The sequence below is a fragment of the Leptinotarsa decemlineata genome, unplaced genomic scaffold, assembly GCF_025532065.1.
Source record: "Leptinotarsa decemlineata unplaced genomic scaffold, Ldec_3_MD MMD2_P_RNA_scaffold_9, whole genome shotgun sequence".
Classification (NCBI taxonomy): domain Eukaryota; kingdom Metazoa; phylum Arthropoda; class Insecta; order Coleoptera; family Chrysomelidae; genus Leptinotarsa; species Leptinotarsa decemlineata.
The window spans coordinates 9,473,392-9,497,462 of NW_027412536.1; the positions used below are offsets into that span (position 1 = coordinate 9,473,392).

General features: G+C 34.1%; 1 protein-coding gene across 1 annotated transcript in view; it reads left to right on the forward strand.

Moving 5' to 3' along the window:
• The window catches only part of LOC111503350 (dipeptidase 1), a 343,243-nt gene extending 324,898 nt beyond the window's left edge, over nt 1–18,345 (forward strand). The window contains exons 8-9 of the mRNA XM_074170807.1: nt 4,491–4,566; nt 17,852–18,345. Coding sequence (XP_074026908.1) covers nt 4,491–4,566; nt 17,852–18,083 — 308 coding nt within the window. The 3' untranslated portion in view covers nt 18,084–18,345. The remainder of the gene's footprint in view (nt 1–4,490; nt 4,567–17,851) is intronic.
• The last annotated feature ends 5,726 nt before the right edge of the window (nt 18,346–24,071 follow it).

A 24,071-nucleotide genomic window follows, 5' to 3' on the forward strand; every position in this document is an offset into this window, starting at 1 on the left:
GACGGTCACGGGATTCAGATTCGTTAGATTTTTGTAGGATCAATTGAAGACCACATTTTGGAAAACTCAACAAGTATATCTAGATTCTAGGTGACATTATTGCTGATATCTAAACATTACAGCATTGTTTGAAACAGTTTTCTATGCCGTTTTGAATACTTACTTATTGAAGAAAAAAAAATTACAAAGTGAACTTTTGTGTGTTACGCCGTTACTTTTCTCTATGAGATGTGGTCGAAAAAAATAATCAACTGCTTCACAAAGACATTTTGACTGAAAATCAAATCAAAAATTGAAATATAATATCATAGACTCTTGAATACGGTTTTCTTCCTACTCATCTTTTTCGATTTAAGGTGAAATAGAAAATATCCCAACTTTTTTGCATTTACTGCGTGTTCTCATTCGGCCACATTTTTTTATAGAAGTATAAAACCTGCATTTCCTGAGTGATTGATCAATTCACGCTCTAAAGATATTATTTTTCGAAACAGAAGATCACATAAAATAACGAGATCCGGAATTAGATATGTAACAAAAAAAAATTCAAAACTTTACTGGGAATTCTGTTTTATATTTGAACTATTCAATTGTGACGAGCATTCACTTATTTTTGTGGATTTCATATGATTACCACAAAAGTGTACTTCCGTATAAGAGAACTACGTTGTTTGAATACGAATACTGCGAAAAACTTCAAGCATAAAAAATTTTACTGATGAGTTTGCAGAATTGTTGCTCGAATGAAATTATATACTGTAATTTCATGAATTTTAAAATGAGTTCGATAACTTATAAAACTTTTCTGTCGCTTCCAATCTGAAAAGTTTGATTTGTTTTCAGATATACGTGCATGATGGAAAAGCTCTTGATCGATATTGACAAATCTGCATTATTGTAGTAATCTAGAAATTCATGATATTATTTCGGATTCATTCATATCTGAAAAAACTGACTTCATGTATTACTTTTTCAGTGATACCTTGGTATTCAAAAGAACCCAAAGCAGATTGAAACAAAATACCTTCAAAAATAGATCTTTTGGATTTCATCTTTCGTAACCAATAATTTGGTATCCAGTTTGAATTACTGACAACGTAGAAAGTAATGAATTTATAATGTTTGCAGAGTGGATAGAAATAATATGAGTCCGGGTTGAATATTTCTCGCTTGTACAACAGCGTACACTGCATTAACACATATGCTAATATTACCACTAGATTGAACAACCCTAACAAACAAGTACAACACGTAGGCTCCAGAAAAACTCTTTCCTTTCTTGAATGATTAACATCTCCCAACAATAAAATGGTAGTGCCTGCTACATTTCCGTATTTGAACATCACAAGTATCTACTGAATGAAATTTTTGCCAAGTACCAACCAAGGTCAACATTTATAGTTTCTTTGTTGCTATTTGATCTAACGAAATCGTTGCACGCAGCATTGGTAACATTTGACATATTTGTGACTGTCACCTTCAAACAATGCGCCTTCCCAGTGTTCACCTGGCAACTACATCCTCCTTCGGCTTATGATTCTTGTCGAAACTTTTCGACCTACTCTATTGACCTCATCAACACCTCGTAAGTCTCTTCGTTCCTTCGTATCGCGTTACTCGCTGCTTGCATATGAAAATCAAATGAATTGTCGTCTCAGTTCACAAAACGACAGAGAGAAATGAAAAAGTAAGACCGGATTAGCGGGTGAAGAAAACAAAACAAGAAGTCTCTGAGACTGGGCGGATAATCAAGGAAGAGATGAACAAATACCCAGTGAAAGTACTGAGAGCAATGAATGAAGCTTCAAAATCCAGTAAAACCTCTAGTCTGGAAAAAGGCAAGTCTCGTGTTTACATTAACTCATAATCAATGTCGTAGCAACAATTCTGGAATAACTACTTTTGTACAGATTTAGAGGAGAGATCGATAGTAACGGAGAACTGTCCGATGAACAATATGGTTTGAACCACCGATGCAAATAATAGAGTATTACAAATGAAGAAGAAATCGAAAGATGGACCATGCAATAAGAGAAGTTTATGTATGATTGTAACCTTAGTCGTCCAGATTACGTTCAACTCAGCACCTTGAAACAATATCCTCAGAGAGCTACGAAAGAGAAATATTACGCCATATCTCTTCAGAATAACCGTTAACTACTTCGAAGGGAGATGGACTATAGTAGGCGAAAAATAAAAGTTGAGAGTCACATGTGCTGTCCCACAGGGATTCCTAGGAGAACCAACGCTGTACATACTGTGATGGAATCCTGAATGTAGCATGTCCAGAAGAAATGGGGACAGTTGGCTCTGTAGATGATTTAGAGATTGTCATAACCGCCAAATCAAAAACTGAAAACGGTAACAAACTATGCCTTGTACAATATCACAGTATGAATAAGTTCTAAAGGTCTGCGCCTGGCTCCACTAAAGACGGAGGCCGTACATGAAATACCAATCAGAAACATATGCCTAGAGGGCACAATTGTGGAAAGTTTAGCAAATGTCGAGTACTTAGAAATGCCCCTCGTTAGAGAACTGAATATGGGAGAGTATGTGAAGAAATTAGCAGGAAGAGAAAATAAGATGGTATATGCTTTGCCAACATGAACAAGAGCGATGGAGAGGATGAACTTCGAAGAGTTTCATTTAGTATGCAGCGAAAAATGACAATATATAACCAGCTCATACAAAACTGCCTCAGCAAGAGCGCTATTGATCATAGCACGCATCTGATATCGAAACATGGGTGTCAAGAAAACATACCAAAACAAGTTATCACATCACCCAATGCTTTTGGAGCATGGTTGTTTCGAAGCCGATAAAATACATTTTCGCTGGGGTGGAGAAGATAGCTGTATCTACTATGAAGAAAAGGATACAGTGGAGCATACATTTTTCGGATACATAAAAGAGATCGAATCCTAGCAAAACACCAAACCAGTCAATTTATGCCGGACACACTTATGAATATAATGCTGATGAGAAAAAAATACAAAGGGAAAAATGAGCATAGGAAAATAAGCCGCGATGGGCAAACAACAAAAACAAACAATGAAAACATCAAAACATTTCTCTCTTTCTGAGTTAATTCCACAAGCAGTCCGGGAAAGAGCCACTAAAGTAATAGTGAGAAAGGATTTTAGACAGTAAGAGTCCGACACTGCCATAGAGGTAGTCCATGAGAAATTCCCCCCCTCCTAAGAAAAAAAATCCTCTGTCATCAACTTATGAATCAAATTGAAGGATTTTTCTGTTTCTTCCTTCCTTTCGAATTGGCGGTCTCCCTTCTTCAACAGCTTGAATAGGCTTATTATCATTGCTAAGTTCGGAAGGAAGTTTTTCTGGGTGCATTCAACACTGCTGCTACTTTCTCAAAACTTTTCCATAATCGTTCAGTGTCTGTAACATGGCCCAAATAGTCAAACTCTTTTTAAAAAAACAATAATCTTTGTTCGAGGTCAGCCACGTGTCTTTCATACGTTTCAACACTATTTCTGAGTTTATTTCGGAATTGATTCTTTTTTTTTTGAAGAGTTTCACATTTTTGTATGAAAATGGAGAAGTAGAAAGCCAAAAACTTCCTTTCCCTAAAACCAATCACTCTTTAAAATATGCCCCTTTCAATTCAAGTTGATCTATTCCAATCTTCGTTTTCCAGTAACACTACTTTTAATTTTTTTTCTCAGCTTTATAATCAACATCAGTAGTCGAATGTTTCGATCTGAGATGGAAAGAGTCATTGTAAAACGTTGAATTGTGATTATTGTAGATTAGATATATTCATTTGGGAAAATTGTCTAGGAAAGTTTATTTTACGAATGCCGCGTACGTCCTACCCATACTTCTCTCGGTGCTATAGGCTATACTTCTCTCGGTGCTATCAAGCGGGCTGAATCAGTCGAACACTTTTCGTAAAAGTATCATAGAATAGAGGTAGGTCTCATACCTACCTTCCATTTTCGAAACGTGTATATTGATTTTATCTTCAATCAGTCGGACGGCTCTTTTCTGGAGAGAATCCAGCATACTCTGATGCAAATCTCTATATGTGAGAAATATTTCAGAAAACGTTCACTTCAGGTTATTTTCAGGACAAAAAATGAGCAATCTCTCCATCAGTTCAGGAATAGTCTGAAGTATTTTCTCAGTTTCAAATAAAGTTCATCACACGGGAATTTAAAATTCGTGTTGTTTGGTTTCATTTCATACATAATGTTGAAAAATATTCATTGCTTATATTTTGTGGCTTGCCAGATATAGAAACTCATATTCTAACAAAAATCTTTTCACATAACTGTCGATCGATCCTTAGTCACTCCCATTTCCATTCTTCTGTGATAATTGGTCCTCCTCCAGGAATGGAACTAGTCGTAACTATGCTTGGCCATGTTCCATCTCATTTGCATCGCATAAATACGAATATATTTCAGACTGTTACGTCCATATGGTTTTTTTCTGCCTGAATCTAATAGATTGTTTTTGTTTAGCACACATAAATCACATAAGGGAAGTCGCCGGAGTGGACAGCGTAGGACTAGGAGCTGGCTACGATGGAATTAATTTGTAAGTATGTTTTTGAATTTATTCCCGATTCATTTCTGAATGTTTTTTCTCTGAACTAGTGATTCTAATGACTAATTTCTTGACCGCAATAGAAATATTACATATTATTTCATTCCTACCTTTCGATATATTTATTGTTGTTGAACATGAATCTTTTTCGAAAATGAACTCACAATCCTTATCAATCTAGTGGTCTGACCAGGTATACTATTTTATAAACTGATAATTACGATGGTGAGACGATAAAGAACTCGGACGAGATCGGTCCCTTTCGAACTGCAGATATGGCTGAATACAAATTCGGATGGGTAACGTCAGATCTAAATTTTGGTGTGGAGGGTAATTTCTGAATTTTGGGTGCGTAAATTTATATATAACAATATGTGCGTGTATATATGGTAATTCTCATGTTAAATGTTTCAAATATTCGAAATAACCACTGTTCCCAAACACCAGATCTACAACACTCTTCTTGACGCACGTTTCACAAAGCAAATTGGCGTTTTCAGGAGATAGGGTTCACTAATTGCTGACTCTGTCAGCAGTCAAAAGTAATATTGTTGTGATATTGACAAAGTCAGATATCACTATGAGATAATTGATGATTCAACTGAAAACGAACCCTACATTAACGTTTGAATGGTTGACATGGTTTCAGAAATGAACAACACACCTAGGGCGTGTGATTTGTTTACCTCCGCCTCCGCCATAAGTTTCCCTGATTGTAAAATTGCTGTATAGCTAACCAAGTTTTAAACTATCTCACGATTTATTTCGAAGTTTGTTGACATATAAATTCATAAATGAAATTGAAGATGTTGAGTTGAGAGATTTTAATATCTTTTGATGTATCGTTGTTGTTTCGAAGTGTCCCTCTACCAAAAACTATTGAATATTTGCAAAATCTTCTGATGGGTGTCAATGATCTCAGTGAAAAAATAATCGAAGACAAAAGATAACTATCAAGAATCTGCAAGCAACAGAATTGTTTCCAGTTCACAACTGTTGAACTGGAAACATGAGAGAGAAACAAGAGAGTCATAGTTACGACCGCACCGGGGGGCCTGGGGGACCGGTTAGGCCCCCATTTTCGGGAAATCCTTGCGGGTACCGCCCCTCACCCCACACCAACAGGATTTCGCAGGGCTTCCTCCCGCTCACCGAACCCGGAATTGCTTCCTTACATCTACTTAGTGTGGCTAACCAAGAGACAGGACCATCGGCAGCGTTCGACCGAACGTTCGTACAAGTTAACTAAGCTCTTCTTTCGCCAGAGAGTGCTCGCGTCGCACACCTGCCCCCGCCAACCATGCCAAATCAATTGGGAATGTGGTCCCGGAAGTGGCCGGTCGGGATCCTAAGCTCGGATACTAGTAGCTCCGTCCAACCGGGGTCCGACACCTCAAGCGTCTGCCTTGGTGCCCTCCAAGACTAGACTCGGATACTAGAGCCCGGAAGGACCGCGAGCCCAGACACCTCGAACGCTCGGATCCGTACAGAAGCAGGCGAGGATCACGGAACAGCATAAGCCGTCCAGTGTCTCGGAATGGGGCTGCAATGCACTCATGAATGGATTACCGCAACCCTGTATCCCTTTACCCGCTAGCGGAGCCGCTGCCCCTAAGAGGCCAACGCCAGTTGGAGATGAGGCTCACTAGCCTCCAGCCGCGAGCGGGCACTCACCTCCCCCCTAGAACTCATGTTAGGAAAGTTCCCTTTCCAACGTTTGATGAGTAACCGTCGAGGACTCTCTCGAGCATCCTCTACCACACATCATATGTCGAAGATGTCGCGCCCATTACCCGTGTAGGTGCGGGATAGGGCAGTTCATCAACAACTTTTGGGTGTACGCCGTGTGGTCTGCACCGCATACCCTTACGTTACCCCGAGGGGCACTCATGTTAGGAAAGTTACCTTTCCAGCGTTGGATGAGTAACCGCCGAGGACTCTTGCGAGACACCTCTCCCACACATCTAGCTTGAAACCGGCCAACGCCTGTTACCCGCAGGTGCGGGATTGGGTGGTTGACCGATAACTTTACTGGGTGAGTGCCGTGTGGTCTGCACCGGGGGACTGTCAAACTCCCATAAGAGAGAGACAGTGATCCCCCGCCACTCACCCCGCCATTTTTTTGTTCAGAAGCCTTTATATGGAAATTCTGTAGTACAAGAAGAAATTTATCCAAAAAATCTGAGGGCAGTTTTATGAACATTTTCACATGCTTTTTCCAACGGTATTTGCTGTTCAGTGGTAGTGGTTTCCTATCTGGAGATTTTATAGTATGAGAAACACTGTTTTCTTTTAGGACTTCTATGGCCATCCAGAGAAATGTGAAGGCACTTTAATACATGTTTCCACATGCTCTTTCCAAATGTATTTTTTGATTAGTGGCAGCAGATCTTCATCTGTAAATTTCATAGAACGGAAAAAAAATTCAAGTCTTCTACGGCCATCCAAAGAAATATTAAGGCTGTGTGTGTGGTTTCAGAAATGAGTATTCTGTCAATTGATGGATATTATCCAGTAAATTACTCCTGTCACAGTATTTACGAAGGAGGTGGCACTGCCTTGTGGAATAAATAAGGTCTAGCGACAATTTCTTCGAACATCAGTAATATGAGTTTCGAAAAAGATTTTGAATGATGTGGATGTGACTATGAGATTTGAAATGACTGTGGTAAAACGTTTACCATTTATACAGTGTCATCCCCAAAGTATGTACCACATGGGAAACTTATTTATTAAGGGTTTTTTAATAAAAGTTTGTGCATCTCCTAAAACTAAACATGCACCAACACAAAATACAGTAAAACACACGTGATATACGAGGAGCCTTCAAATACTTGATTGTGAGACAAGAGTAAAGTACTCTTATTTTGAAAAATCTTGTGAAATGTTATTCGAAAAAGTTGTTCAGTAATAAAAAATACATCTTGATTTGTAGTCATGGTCATCTAAATGGGGTTTCATTTTTTACCAACTTTTTTAAATGAGGACTACGAAAAAAATTTTGCTAAAACGATAAATAGACAGCATCCTGTATACAATGGTTTATTTTGAAAGCCCGTAATATTACGAATTACACAACTATGGTATTAACCACGGTCAATTTTTTTTAAAGAGTAAAATATTTTTCAAAGTTTTTGGTGCAAAGTTATTTTCATTTTTTTCAACACAGAAAATTACTCAAAATTATACTGTTTCGTAACAAGAATTTGATATTCAATAATATCAAATAAAAAATATCAAAATAAAATAAGTATTTCGGAAAAATCTTATTGATTTTCTGGATATTTTCTTGTCCAAAATAATCTTTCAAAATAATCTTCAGAAAATCAATGAGTTTTATCCAAAATACCTATTTTATTTTGATGTTTTGTGATTTAATATTATTGAATGATAAGTTCTTGTTACAATACTGTAAAATTTTGAGTGATTTTCGGTGTTAACAAAAAATAAAAATAACTTTACGTGGTTAACACCATAGTTGTGTGATTTGTAATATGCAAATTTATTTTTCGTAGTCCCCATTTAAAAAAAATTAGTAAAAAAATAAAACTCCACTTAGATGGCCATGACTTCAAATCTGAATTTCGATGCTAAACAACTTTTCTCCATAACAGTTCCCGACATTTCTCAAAATCAAATATTTGAAGGCTCCTCGTAAATTACGTGTGTTTTACTGTATTTCGTTGGTGGATGTTCAGTTCTAGGGGATGCACAAACTTTTATCAGGAATAACTTTTTGTTGAAAAAGCCTTAATAAATAAGTTTTCCATACGGTGCATACTTTGGAGATGACACTGTACGTCTGCAATCGGCAATTTCCATATTTTTGTAGCCAAATTCAAGAATGGATTCATGATATTTTTAAAATAGAAGGGAAAATATGGATGGAAGGTGATTTCAACATAGATTTCAATAACTTTTCAAATGAAATATATGAATTACTTAACATCTTTGAACATTTTGGATTCAGTGTTTTCCAATAGTCGAAAGTAACGGCAAGATCTAGTTTAAAGATTGCCAATACATTTTCGAATATAAAAGATAATGGACAGATTATCTCAATTAACAGATCATTATCGTTTCTCACTAGAGCAATCGGGAAATATATTCATTTGGAGATTATTGTTATGAAAATGAAATTAACTTTGGCTAATTGTTCAAAGTGGATATTGCCACTCTATTTATGAATCAACTTACTGCAATGGAAATTATGAATGTTTTTGAATAGGTCACAGGGTCACTTCTTCATTTATTTTTCATGAAAAACATATTGTGGAAATTTCAAACTCTGAAAAACGTATGAAGTTATACAGTCACGTATTCAGCTGGAAAAAAAATTTAATCTCCAGAAAAAATATCCGAATCTAAAATCACATAAAAGTTTCTTTCCCCAATAGTAGTTTCCCCAATAACAGCATTATATGAGAATTCTGTAGTCTTTGGGAAGGAAGCTTTTCGGCTCTCTACTCCTCAATTTACAAAGGAAGGAAAAAGGCAATCAAGTTTGAAGTAAACTATTCTTCACAAAGATGTGTAAATTATACAGAGAAGTTACTTCCAAAAAAAAACTCTTCCGAAACTATTACTTTCACATCAACATTGAATCACACGTTAAATCACACGTTGAAAGGTGAGACCTTGTTAGTCCTTACCTCGCTCAAGTTTCGACTTCTGAAGGTTATCGTTCGTAGGGGTGCGACCTCTGGTTAACAGAAAAAACATATTTTGAACAACATATTTAAAAAAATACTTTTTAAGTTATGAATATTTATGAACACTGAATTATACGAAAGTAACTTTCCAATTTGCAATATTTCAGAGATTATTTGAGTGACTTTTCGAAATGTATCAAATTCTGATTGATACCAGAGGTATTCGGGAAGACTCGAAATTCGCAAGTTTAGTTTTGATTTTTTTCTGACGTTATTTGAGAAGACATCAAAAAACAGAAATTACTTTCTTACTACCACTTTCCTGCTGTATAGAATAACGAATCTGACGTTTCTTTCTGAGAAACTATAGCAGATTTGACATTTTTATATGACGTATTCAAAAACATCTTTGATGTCAGATTTCCACTTGAAAGTTCACAAAACCGCGACACGTGTTTCGCTATGCGATAGCATCCTCGGGCGTCAAAATATGAACAGGAAAAAATAATTCGTTGTAGGATTATTTTTTCATAACCAAAATATATGGAAACATATATACGAAATGTTCCCATTTGAATCAACTTTTTTGGCTATTACTTTATTTCCGTTCCATTCAATATTTCTAGAACTCAGAACAAAAGAGTCTGATTTTCTTGAATATTTGAATTTCATGCAATTTCTTGATTTGAAATTCTCAATTTCATTTCCTTCTGAAGTCGGTTTCAGTTTGTACGTACGCTTTTCACTCCCTCTTCATTACTATTTTTAATTTCAATCATCCGCTTTTCTCTGTTTCAAAGCAGCCGTTCTCTGTGGTATTTTTCCGCTTTCATTTTGGTGTTGACTTTAGTTACATTGAAAGTACGTAACGTCCTTTATTTCATTAAATGCCGTAATGAAACCCAAAATCTAAACCGCTAGGGTAAATATTAAGTTGGAAAATGTCTTATTTCCGCCTTTCCCCGGGGTTTCTTGAATCGTCGCTATTTGCAGAATTAATAAATGGTAGCAGGTGGAGTGTAAATTAAAAAAAAAAAACATTACCAAGATCACTGATATAATCTTAGTAATTTCGTTAGGAGCCCACTGTTGAAATTTTCACAGCGATGGATAACAAACAATGGGCTACTTACAACAACTCTCGCTATTTGCTCTCAAATTCCAATAAAACCCTTCTATTTATCAATACAAATTAACATATTCATTTGCTTATTCAAAAGAAAGGTTATAAATAATACTGCAAATTTCTTTCCTTAGTTCAATAGATTTTGTGTCACACCAAAACGCTTTTTCACAGATTGTTGTCATAAGTGGATATCCGTCACAAGTCCTCGTTAGTAATGTCGGATTTTAAAAAATAACATCAAATCTGAAATATTTTAAAGGAATAGCAGGAAAATTTTCTTTGGGTCTGACAAAATATTATACAGAATGGCCACTTTCTTAATGGGATTGTATTGGTAACTTTCAAACCATAAAAGTTAGAGAAGGTCAGCCGAATGAAGAAAAAGTTGTATTCATGAAAACATTATCACTTGGTTCAAACAAATTGAAAAAATCAGGACCGGTGTTTGAGATATCATGAAAAAAGTAAATTATCTCATTTTGACTTTTCTTTTTTCCCCACGTTATTTAAAAAATTATGGTTTGATAGGTTATTCTCCTCAATTTGACGTAATCAGATTTCGAATCCATCGTTTCGTACTCTCTGGGTCACCCTCAACCTCATTTTTTCAATACGGACCTGCATATTTTATGACATTTTTTGAAATAATTTTTCACGCTGAATTCAACGATATATCATACAATATCACTCAAAGTTGACTTTCAGGTGATTTTGACCCTTATATAAATTTCTTTGGTTTGAATCTGTATTAAATTTACCTTGCAATACATTTAGATAAGAAAATCAATTCACACATTTTGAAATGAATGGAACGTATCAGAATAAAATCAAGAAACAAGTTATAATTATTATATATTTCAAATGGAGAAAACCTAATTCACAATAATTTAACGAACTACCATTTATTTGAAAGAAAAATTAAATGATTGTTCGAAAGTAAATTAAAATTATTGAAGTAAGTGTTCGAAATGTCCACCATCTTGTGAAATGCACTTTGCGATTTTGGAACTCAAACCTGTGATACAATTGCTTATTTCGTACTCTTGAATACCTTCCAATGCACACGCCATAAATGAAAATCCGGCGGATTTAAATCCGAAAATTTGGCAGGCCATGTCGTCATTGGACCTCTTGTTCCAATCCATGAATCAGAAGAATTTCGATTTGAATAATTTGTGACTATTCTTGAGTTGTGTGGAACCAGGGAGTATTTTGCCGGTATCGTATAGAAAGATCATCCAACATTTCTTCTATGATTTCTACATATTTTGCTCCAATTAGGTTGCCGTCAATAAAATAGAATCCTAGTAATTTATTATTTATTGAACCGCACTATATGTTCAAAGAGAAATGATACTGATGTCTAACTTCATCAATTAAGTGAGGATTTTGGAATGCATTGGGAGGTATTCAAGGATAGGAAATGAGTAAATATTCAAGAAGTTTTGAGTTCCAGAACCGCAAAGTGCATTTTATAAAATGGTGGCGATTCCGAACATTCACTTCATACATTTTTATTTACCTTCGAACAATCATTTGTTTTTTCTTTCAAATAAATGATAGTTTCGTTGAATTATTATGAATTAAGTTTTTCTCCACTCGAAATGTGTGAATAATTATTACTTGCTTTGATTCTGCTACATTCCATTCAGTTGAAGACGAGTGAGTTTATTTTTTTATCGAAATGTACTGCATGTTGTTAATTTCACCGAAGGTAAACTCAATACAGATCCGAACCAAAGAAATTTGGATAAGAGTCAAAGTCACCTGAAAATAAACTTTGAATGACACTGTATGATATATCGTTGAATTTAGCGTGAAAAATTATTTCGAAAAGTGTCATGAAATATGCAGGTCCGTATTGAAAAAAATGAGGTTGAGGGTGCCTCAGAGAGTACAAAACGTTGGATTCTAAATCTGTTTACGTCAAATTAAGAACGTAGGAAAAAAGGAAAAACCAAAATGACAAAATTTACTTTTTTTATTATATCTCAATAATCAGCCCTGATATTCTCGATTTGTTTGAACCACTTGACAGTACTTGTATGAATGCAACTTTCTCTCTTTTTGACCGACCTTCTAACTCTTATGATTTGAAAGTTATCAATACAATCCCATTAAAAAAGTGGCCACTCTGTATATCAAGAATATTTTATTTCCATAATTATCGTTCATACAAGTGCAAAAAGCAAAATATAGTCAAATGGCAACAGTGTGCCAGTTGAATCAATAAGAGTGTTGGTGATTTGCTGACCAGAAAAAGATCGCCCAACATTCATAATCCGAATAACACGTCCATACTCAAAAATTCACATGAATTTCACTTGTTAAGGATTCCACCGTACATAAGATTGAAATACACCATTATATGAGGGTATCTTACTTATGTGATTTCTCAAAATATTTGCTGGCTAAAACCTTCCTATCGAAATATTCCGATCAAACCACATATGATCATCTGCCCTTTTATGTTATCATTGCCACCAATAAGAAAAGTTGAATCTGCCCCTTTCGAAGAAAGGGGAAGGACACCACCCACTATTGCCACAATAGAATCCACAATGTCGAAAGTTATCGGATTATTTTTGTGTATGGCTCTCCAGCTTTCTGGAATAACGTTTGCACATTTGTCTCATCCATCTTCACTGGTAGCAGGAGGTTGTATTTCTTAATGAGGATCTAGAGGTGATTTCGAATTGGGATGAAAGTAACCAGGTTCAATTCAATGCCACGAAAACTCAGGCAACGATTTTCCAAAAGGATTAATGATGACGAACCGGATGTAATCATGTCAAGACAGACAATTCCTCTTTCTGCTTCGATAAGTTTCTTGGGGGTTAAAATGGACACCAATATGTCTTGACACAATCATGTCGTTGCTTCTCAAAAGCTTGGACCACTGTTCCGAACCAGAAAACTGTACACACCTCAGCAACTTTTGATTCTTTGTAAAGCTCAGATCCGACCTTCTATGGAGTATTGTTCTCATGTCCCCAAACATACCCTGAAGCTGCTGAATTCCATCCAGAAAAAAGCCATCCGCCTGATTAGAGACACGAACATCACTTGCAACCTTAATAGTCTGGAATATCGAAGGATGGTTGGAGATTTATCACTCTTTCATAGATACTTACAAGAAAGGTGTTGAACATGTATAAAAAAAAAATCTTATACATGTTCAACCTTCTCCGTCAGTTTATATGTTCCATTTATTGTTTTCAACTCATTTTAACTGTCCTGAAGAAGCTTCCCATTAGAAGCGAAAGCTTGGCAAAGTAGAACAGAGATTTGATTTTTGATTTTTTGACTGAGAGACCCCGTTCATCCATTTTGCTGTACATTTCTCCAGTCGCTAAGATTATACACTTCATATATATATATATATATATATATATATATATATATATATATATATATATATATATATATATATATAGATATATATATATATATATATATATATATATATATATATATATATATATATATATATATATATATATATATATATATATATATATATAGATATATATATATATATATATATATATATATATATATATATATGGTAAAATGGATTAACAGGGTCTCTCAGTCAAAAAATCAAAAATCAAACTCTGCTTTACTTTGCCAAGCTTTCGCTTCTAATGGGAAGCTTCTTCAGGGCCTATAATTTAATGATTTTTGAATATTTTCGCCTTTGAATAATATTACAAATCATACTTACAGTAAAAATGAGTGAAAAACAATAAATTGAAGATAGAATTGACATAAAAGTTAACATGTATACGATTTTTTTTGTGGGTTTGACAAATGTCATACCTTCACATAAATGTCATTTTTCAATGGGTATGATGATTTGATAATTTTTTACTGTAATGAAAGAGTTATTGATTGATACATCTTTCATTATTATTATGTTTTTGATGTAGTTCTAGTAAATTACTATATATACTGCTGAGATTATCAATGTCAGTTTTCTTATTCATACAATCAGAAGACTTATTAATTTCCACCATTTCAAGAAAAAGGCGTTTGGAAATATTTTTTTCTGTATGTAAAACTTTGATATTAGAGAAATTTGGTTTATGACCTGTTTCTATAGAGTGTTGTGCTAATGCACATGATTTTTTATTGAGCTTTATATCACTTTTATGTGAAGTTATTCTATCATTAAGAATTCTAGATGTTGTTCCAATATAATTCAAGTTACAATTATTACAAGGAATGTTATAAATCACATTTGACTTTTTTGTTGTATCAGTTTTATCTTTCAATTTAGTATTCAAATTCTTTATAGTTTTAATATTTTTTTGGCATATTTTGATATTTTGTTCATTATGAAAAAGTTTTATGATATTTGAAGATAAATTTCCAAGGTTAGGTATAGGTTTATAAGAAATATTGATAGGTGAACTATCATTACATACATTTCTGTTAATTACATCAGAATTTGTATTACTGCCAGTATTGAAAATTATTTTATTAAGAAGTTTTCTGGGATAAGAATTATCGATCAGTATGTCTCTAAGAAGTCTGAGATTTTTTTGCTTGAGGGAAGGGTGTACTAATTTTTCTATTCTTTTTTTCAAACAGAGTATTAAATTAATTTTAACTGATTTTTTGTGAAAGGAATAGTAATTGATATATCTTCCTGAATTAGTAGGTTTGACATACCAATCTGTAATCAAGGAATTATCAGTTTTACGAATAACTCTTGTATCAAGAAAAGGAAGGGTCTGATTATTTTCTATTTCGATAGTGAATTGTAACTTCTTATCATATCTATTGACAACATCAAGAATTTCATTAGATTTGTCATAAGGTATTGCACAGATGACATCGTCAACATATTTCTTTTAAAAGGGAATTTCAAAACTCAATTTGGGAAGTATGTTTTCAAAAAGATCGTCCATTACGTATTGAGCTATAATAGGAGAAATAGTAGCTCCTATTGGTGTACCAAGAATTTGTTTATAGTATTTACCTTCGAAAGAGAAATAACTTGAGTTGAAGATGAAACCAATTATTTCAATAAATTTTTTTTGGTTTATTGAACATTTTTTATTTATATCATTCCATCTTTTGATAATACTTTTCTCCACTAGATTCATAGGTATATTGCTAAAAAGTGAAATCACATCAAGGCTGATCAGAATATAACCAGGGGGTAGTGATTTTTCATTTATGAAATTGGAAAAATTGAAAGAATCCTTAATATAGAATTCATTTTCATAATTATAAGCATATATATATTCACAATATGAAGTACCTGAATATCAAATACTTGAGTTGTACCTAGCCAATTATTATTTAATGTGTATCTGAGTCTGTAATGAATGAAATGACCTGAAAAAATATTCAGTAACGGGGAGTTTTTTAATTCTAATTGGTCTTTCAGTAAATTACTCGAATTCTCAAATCTACTTATTTTTGAACATTGGAGGACACCATTACCAGCATGCTAAATGATAGTCTTATAATAGCATAACGAAATTTTAGTTCCACAGTTTACCTAATATAAAAGGTTGCGGTGTTCATCGAGTAGTAGGAAATTTAATGACTCACATATTCTTTGCTGAAAGATTTGATTTTACTTGTTACAAAATTTAACGACATTGACACTATATTTACAAATGAAAAGAGTGGTATTTATTGATAACTCTTTGAAATCACATCCTCTTACGCCTAACCAACTCTTTCGTTTATTATAATATTATGGCAGTTTTGCAATACGGCACCATACAATATCTGTAAAACATCGTTAATGTAATGAAACTCTTCACAGAAACAGCAAAATACACAACCTCAAATTTATTCAATGTCTAATGACTCAAAACAAAACTAAAATAAGATGACAGACTTTAAAATTCAATCCAGTGTTGCCAAGTTGATAGAGAAAACAATTCAAATGTATGTAACATGTATGTAACAAATGTATTCAAAAGTGCACATGATTATTCACACTTGTGGACACACACCGACACTACCAACTCAAATCACAACTTTTTTTTGTGCGTTTTTTATATGTTCCCATCCAATCCTCATTACATCTCTGGAATGTGATATTTCATATTTTATCTTGAGTGCCCTTTCAGTCTTCCTAACCGCAAGGCCCTGATTATATCTTTTCAATTCAAGAAGTGATTGAAAGACATTGTATACGATGGTGATAATTTTCCAGATGTCAGCCTCTATTGGAAGAACTTCATGACCTCCGCATTCAATCAAGTCGTTTGTAATCGTCATCTGATAAAAAACGCAATGGTTTTGATCCCTTACCATCTTGTCATTGACCCTAGTCCGAGGGTACCTCATGTTATGCTAACCCACGTCCAAGATTTCTTCAGGGTTAGCCTAATGCAACGCCCTGTGGTAGAATGCGTGACACCTGGTGACCTTCCCTTCATTAGTGACACCTCACCCTGCCCGATGAGGTGTCACCATATTCTACGTACGAGTCCTCCTAAATGACGGTGAAAACTAATGTGTGTTAGCCGTGTTAGAAGGATGGGTGATTTTGAACCCGCTCAGTGTCACTAACGAAACCTTTGAAGTACCAAGCGCCTTCTTATCGTAGAAAGCCTCGTGATGCTCTGCTATGATGGACCTACCTCTCCTTCGGAACCTTTATGGGTAATTAAGTAACCAAAGATTCCGACTCTAAGTCTACAGAAACAATGGATAACCCTTATTGTCCTTTCTGTAACAACGGATTGAGAGCAAGAGCTTCTCAGTTCTCTAATCTCAGTTCTCTAATCTTTGATACTGTTAACAGAGCTAGGTGGTGCAGAAATGAAACTTATTGCCTCCTCGAGAAGGATACTTCATGAATATGCATTGCACAATATTCATGAGCAGCAAAACCGGTATCTACATCAAAAGAGGAAACGCAATCGACCTGAGCAGGTCAGCAAATGCCTATACTCAAACGATGATTTTCCCAAACCATCGACGAAAAATGTCCAGCATGTTTGGATCTAATGAATGTCATTATAATTGACTCACAGATGTCCTCATATGAGAAGGTTTCTGCAGTCATAAAGGCAGGAATCTTGCCACTTGAACTTTAACATTATGTAGAATTCCACAGCTACACATTCCGGTCTGTGATCCACCTTGAAGTGGATTATTTTTTACACTTCAAGTCAGAAAGGTATCAGCGTTTGGCACAGTCCCACTTCAGCTGACTCCAAAGTTCACTCACTGAAATAAAGTAATCAGATTCAGAGGAAGAGTTTGACATGGGTGCACCTGAGTTTCTTGTACGATTTTGTACCAGTTGCTAAAGTAAATAGTGTTGCAACTCATCGAAGGTGGATTGCCATTCGTGCTTACTCAGTATTCATATATTACTATTATTATCACCCATAAGCTATATTGTTGATGCGGGGAATGAAAGAAATGTGATATTTGCCTAATACAACTTGTTCAAAGTTTAAATCTGGTAATTTCAGTCAAAATATTTTTGAATTATGAGACTCTTTATTATTTTCAGTGTACCTCAAGGTCTGGAAGATGTTTCTACATATCCGACGTTGTTTGCTGAATTGATAGGCACTGGGAAGTGGAGTGTTGATGATTTAAAGAAACTGGCTGGGATGAACTTTCTTAGAGTATTTCAGGAAGCGGAAAGAGTACGGGATGAGTTCAAGAGAGCCAACGTGCCACCCTATGAAGACGTTATGCCGAAGCAAAAGGAAAATAACTGTTCTTCGCAGAGTAATTGACTTTCTGAAGGGTTGGTTTCCATTGTATTCGCGAAAAGATCTACAGAAAGTGATTTCTATAGTGAATTTGATATTTTGAAAATTTTAGTAACAAAGGAACATCCACAAAAATAATTTTTCTTAGTTATGCAGGACTACAATTAGACATTAAACTGAGTGACAAATTAAGATGTAAAAACTGTACAGGTCAACAGAAGTTTATTTGCTGAAGTATTCTTAAGATGATCTCAAAAGACTGATAAGTATATATTTTTTGAATCCATTGGATTGAGTCGTGTACTGTTGTATTCTTCGTGTGCTTCAAAAGATGTTTTGTGTAATTAATTTCTCAAATTTTTCATTCAGCAGGAAATTTCACAAAATATTTAGAAATATTTCAAACTCTGTTTACAACGTGAATGATAGACATGCGACTCGTTTTATGTTACCTACGTTTTTTGCGAGAATGCTTGAGATAATGTTTTGTACTATTTATGTTCTCAAAGGTAGACAATTATGCAGATATACCAAATACAGTTGATAAATCTTTGCAATTATATGAAAGACGAAACAGTTCGCCATTTCCTTAATTATATAAAACAACACGTCGGAAATCGCAGAAAAGTATTTACGTGATTCAGTAAAATATATATATAAATGGTGCTGAAATTAAATATTAAAATTATATAGCTAGTTGTGAAGAATAAGACTTCATTCTCAAATAACTATTTTTGTTGTTGAATATCCTGTAAGATAAAAAATTTTATACCCCCAAGAGTTGAATGAATTGAACTAAATTTTATGATTAAGTAGGTATAAAAAGATTTTTTTTTCTCAAACTAACATGATTTTTATGGGTTTGTTCTATTTACCAAACTCTATCACGAGTTTTTTATGTAGATAATTCTAAATAAAATATCTAGTGTGAGTGTCAAAAATAACGCGTGAAATTATATTAGTTTATAATTACAACGGACGTGTACAAAGTGTTGACACTCCAATATGTAGAATTGAGGAAATTTTGATCTATCTCTCTGTATATATATATATATATATATATATATATATATATATATATATATATATATATATATATATTTGAAGCTATATATCTTCTATTAATTATCTGCGAGCGCTTTCGACAGTTGGTAGTATTGTCATCTTCTAGGCACTCCTCAAGGAGTTTGAGGAGCGCTTTCGACAGTTGGTAGTACTGTCATCTTCTAGAAGATGACAGTACTACGAACTGTCGAAAGCGCTCGCAGATAATTAATAGATGATATAAAACTTCAAATCCTTTTTGTAAAATTCAATATTGAAATACTGAAAATAAAGGAAAATTAGTTGCATCATTCAAAATATATATATATACATATATATATATATATATATATATATATATATATATATATATATATATATATATATATATATATATATATATATATATATATATATAAATGTATATGAAAAATATCTGCTTTCAGATAAACGATAGGCACTACCCGTAAGAAATGAGTGTCTCAAATGCCAAAAAAAAAAAGGCAATAGTGAACTTTTTGTAGAAAACTATTTTCGTTCCATATAGTGCGCTGTATAATATTCTTTCCAAGGTATTTACGTCCGAAGTATTTTTGCATTTTCTTCAACACAAAATTCTACTATTCGATGTAGATCCTGAAGGAAAAAACCGTTGAAATATTTTTTCAAATAGACCTAATTTAAAAAAAAACAATGTTACACATTTCGTATAAAACTCAAGAGACACACTATTATTGATATATTCGCGTGTTTGTTTTCTTTTGATTTATACTAGAATAATTTCTATACAGGGTGTGACTGAATAAGTGTAAAACATTTAAGGAGGTGATTCCTCATCGAAAAAAAGGTAGGATCTTTCATATAGAGAAACTTCATTGGAGCATCCCTTGTTAAGATACAGCCCCTTAAAGGGGGTACATGAAATTTGTATATCAATTTTTTTCACAAGCACTGAAAAAGTTACAATATTGAAATTAACCTGACGTTTTGTACTACCAAAAAGACACTTAGCCAGTAATTTATTTTGTTTACCCCATGGTTATAAGGGGTGGAAAACGCATCCGTCAAAATGTATTTCCAATGTAACTTTTTGTCATTTGTTTACCATTTGAACATTTATTTCCGATAGCCTGTTTCATTCTAAACAAAAAATGTCTCTTGGGTGTTTTGCCCAAAATGAACCAGTTCACAGCAAAAAATTATTTTACGAGCAACTACAGAGATACATCGTCATAAATGCGAACTGGATTTATTGTTATTTTGTAGTTAGTACCTGCATTAAACGATTAAAGGGTAATAAACGAAACTGATTTATCAATAACAAAACACACAACATATAGAAATCATATTAAATGTTCAATATGTCTACCTTCAGACATTACGCATGCGTCTAGACGTCGGCGCATTGAGCCACGTATTCGCTCAAATATTCCTGGAGTCTCTCTAATTACCCTGCACGCATCGATGATGCGGTTTTTTAAGTCCTCTACATCGCGAACAGGAGTACGATAAACCAAATGCTGTAAATGGCCCCAAATAGAAAAATCGAGAGGATTGAGATCCGGGGATCGAGCGGGCCATTTCTGTGGTCCTCCTCGACCTATCCACTGATTTGCATATGTTTCAGTTAAATGCTGACGTGCTACTTGACTAAAATGGGCGGGAGCCCCATCATGCATAAAAACATATCCCTTCTGACGCCCAGAGGAACTTCCTCCAGTAGTACTGGATGCACTTCTCTTAAAAATTGAACGTATGCCTCACCATTTAATCGAGGAAGAGAAAATGAGGCCCAATTAAATCATCCCCAATAACTCCGAGCCACACGTTAAGAGAAAACTGTTCTTGATGGTTAGGTTCTACAATAGCGTGAGGGTTTTCGTCTGCCCATATGTGGTAATTATGAAAATTAATAATCTTGTACCGAGAAAAACTACATTCGTCTGTGAATGCTATCGTCTTCAGAAAGTCACAATTTCTTCTAATCATTTCCAACATCTAATTGCAAAATTCAAGACGGTTCGAAAAGTCTCGCGGTAACAGTGCCTGTACCTACTGGTTGCAGATGGTAAGGGTATAAGAGTTTTTCCTTCAAAATTCGAAATACCGTTATATGATCAACATTTAGCTGGAAAGCAATATTTCTAGTACTGGTAGTAGGTTGTTCTTCAATCAAATTAAGTACTGCTTCCTCAAGCTGTGGTGTTCGTACTTCTCGATGGCGACCACAATCCTGCGTTCTTTTGTCGAATGAACCATATTCTCTTAATCGTTGATGAAGTCGAGCAAATATTCTATGTGAAGGATGCTGCCGTTGAGGATACATTTCAGCATATCTTCTAGAAGCTTCTAACCCATTCCCCTGCGATAGACCGTAAACGTAATACATATCAGCCATTTCCTCATTTGTGTATGCCATTTTGATAACAAGTGAATTATTAAAGTAACAAATTAAGAACAGAACAACAACACACAATTAGTATTAATTCAATTTCGAAAATTCACAAACTGACAGCGTCATACCAATTTAATTGTCACTATCGCTAATAGCGACCTACTAGATAGATTAGTTTCGTATTTTCGCATTTATGACGATGTATCTCTGTAGTTGTTCCTAAAATAATTGTTTGCTGCGAACTGGTTTATTTTGGGCATTTTTTGTTTAAAATGAAATAGGCTATCGGAAATAAATGTTTAAATGGTAAATAAATGATAAGACAAAAAGTTACATTTGAAATAAATTTTAGGGGTTGCATTTTCCACCCCTTACAACCAAATTTATTTAGCCAAATAAATTTCTGGCTAAGTGTCCTTTTGGTAGTACAAAACGTCAGGTTAATTTCAATATTGTAACTCTTTTAGTGCTTGTGAAAAAAATTGTTATACAAATTTTATGTGCCCCCTTTAAGGGGCTGTATCTTAACAAGGGATGCTTCAATGAAATTTCTTTATATATAAGATCCTATCTTTTTTTCGATGAGAAATCACCTCCTTAAATGTTTTACACTTATTTAGTTACACCCTGTATACCGCTGTATCATGACAATCATGAATTTCATCATCATTTTTGGGAATTGTAATTTTAAGGAAAATATATTTATTGAAAAGTGACAACCGAGACAAAAAGAGAGAGGGAAGGAGGGAGGATGATGTAATGTGCTTATTGCCATCTTATATTATAAGAATTCAGGCAGTTTTCTAAAAAAAAGTTTTCTTATTAGAAATAATTAAATCATGTCAAAAATTATTGTCATCTCATTAAGTTTATCAGATTGTATAAAGTGTTTATTAGAAAGTTTGAAGGATTTTAACTTTTCCATATTTAAGGTAGAATTGTGGCTCTAGAAAACCTTGTGTGTTCATAAAAATTATTCAACTGTGTCATTATGGCATGAGAATGTATGTTTGAGTGGCTGAAAAATTAATAATGCCAGATATTTTTTAAAACTTTCCAATTAGTTTTTTGGTTTTATTGTACCTTGTTTTCGATAATCAGCTTAATCAATAATTCAGTGCATGAATAATAAATCGACGGAGTTATTGTATTAGATTTTATTATAGATTCAACCATACAAAAACGATCGGAAACAAACATAAATATGTAAGATCACAACTTTTGATGATTCATTACAAAATTGTTCTTCGACAGAACCCCACACAATATCGATACAGGCCCCGATCTAGGGAGGGGGCAAGCCGGGGCTTATGCCATGGACGGCAAGTTCATAGAGAGGCTAAATTCACACTTTACAGACGAATGATTGTGTTATCATGCTGAATTCGAATTTTTCTTCTCTTAATGGTACTAATATTTTGAAAATGTCAATTGAAGAACTGCAAAAGTATAGATCAGCTCTGGCTCAAAAATACAAGCGATTTAAGCACAGTTGAGTTCAGCTAGTAACTCAACGTTTTCAAAGAGCAAGTTCCACATTTATTCGGTGATATAGAAACGGATAATTGTTTCTATCTCTTGCAATATATCTATGCGCATAATTTGCAGGAGGCTTTTCCTAATATTTGTATTGTCCTGCGAATTTATTTTAGGCTTCCTACTACACCCGCAAACTGTGAGCGAAGTTTAAGCAAACTGAAAATAATTAAAAATGATTTGCGATCTTCTATGAGCCAGGAACACTTATCAAGTCTTGCAATCTCAGCGATAGAAAATATAATTGCACACAAGTTAAATTATGACAAGGCTATATATTTATTTGCCGAACAAAAACCTCGACGAGTAATATTGTAATTCCAATTCACAATATGCAAGAATATATTTGTTTTTATTTTTATCATACATATTTTTATTTTGAATCCTATCCTGCGCAACGTTTGAAATATGTCCTACACGTCCATGTCTATATATCTATGAATAAATATGCGTAACACACAAAGAACAGCAATAAATGCATTGTTACTGGAAGGCCCATGTCCAAATGTCAATCAATCAGTGGACATCCGATAGCTTAAATTATGAAGATGGTAAAGGTAAAAATGAATCTAAATGGGCGAAGGAGGGATTTTTCAATTTTTGACACGCCTAAAAAATATGAAGATCTGGGGCTGTATCGATAAATTTTATTTATTAATAATATGTCTTTGTCATGAAAACTGTATCACCAATACCGTAATTTATTGTGAATTCAAACTTTGTAACATCGATAAAAGTCCCGACAACCCCAGTAAAAATGTGATATTCAATTTTGGCACGAAATGTATTCACCAAATCTCAAATGACTCTAATTTTTCACCTCAGTTTTTTTTGCAAGAAATCAGTCGTTGAATCCTTTCAACAGACTGAATTCAACATTGAAATTATTGGTATCATTATTTTGTAATTATTATTCGGTTATATGTCTACCTGAACAAATTCAATTTTTTTCAGTTCTGCTATCACAGATAAATCAGTGAATATAAGCAGAGATTCACATATATTTTGTTGACTCAAAACTATTGCTATTCGACGAA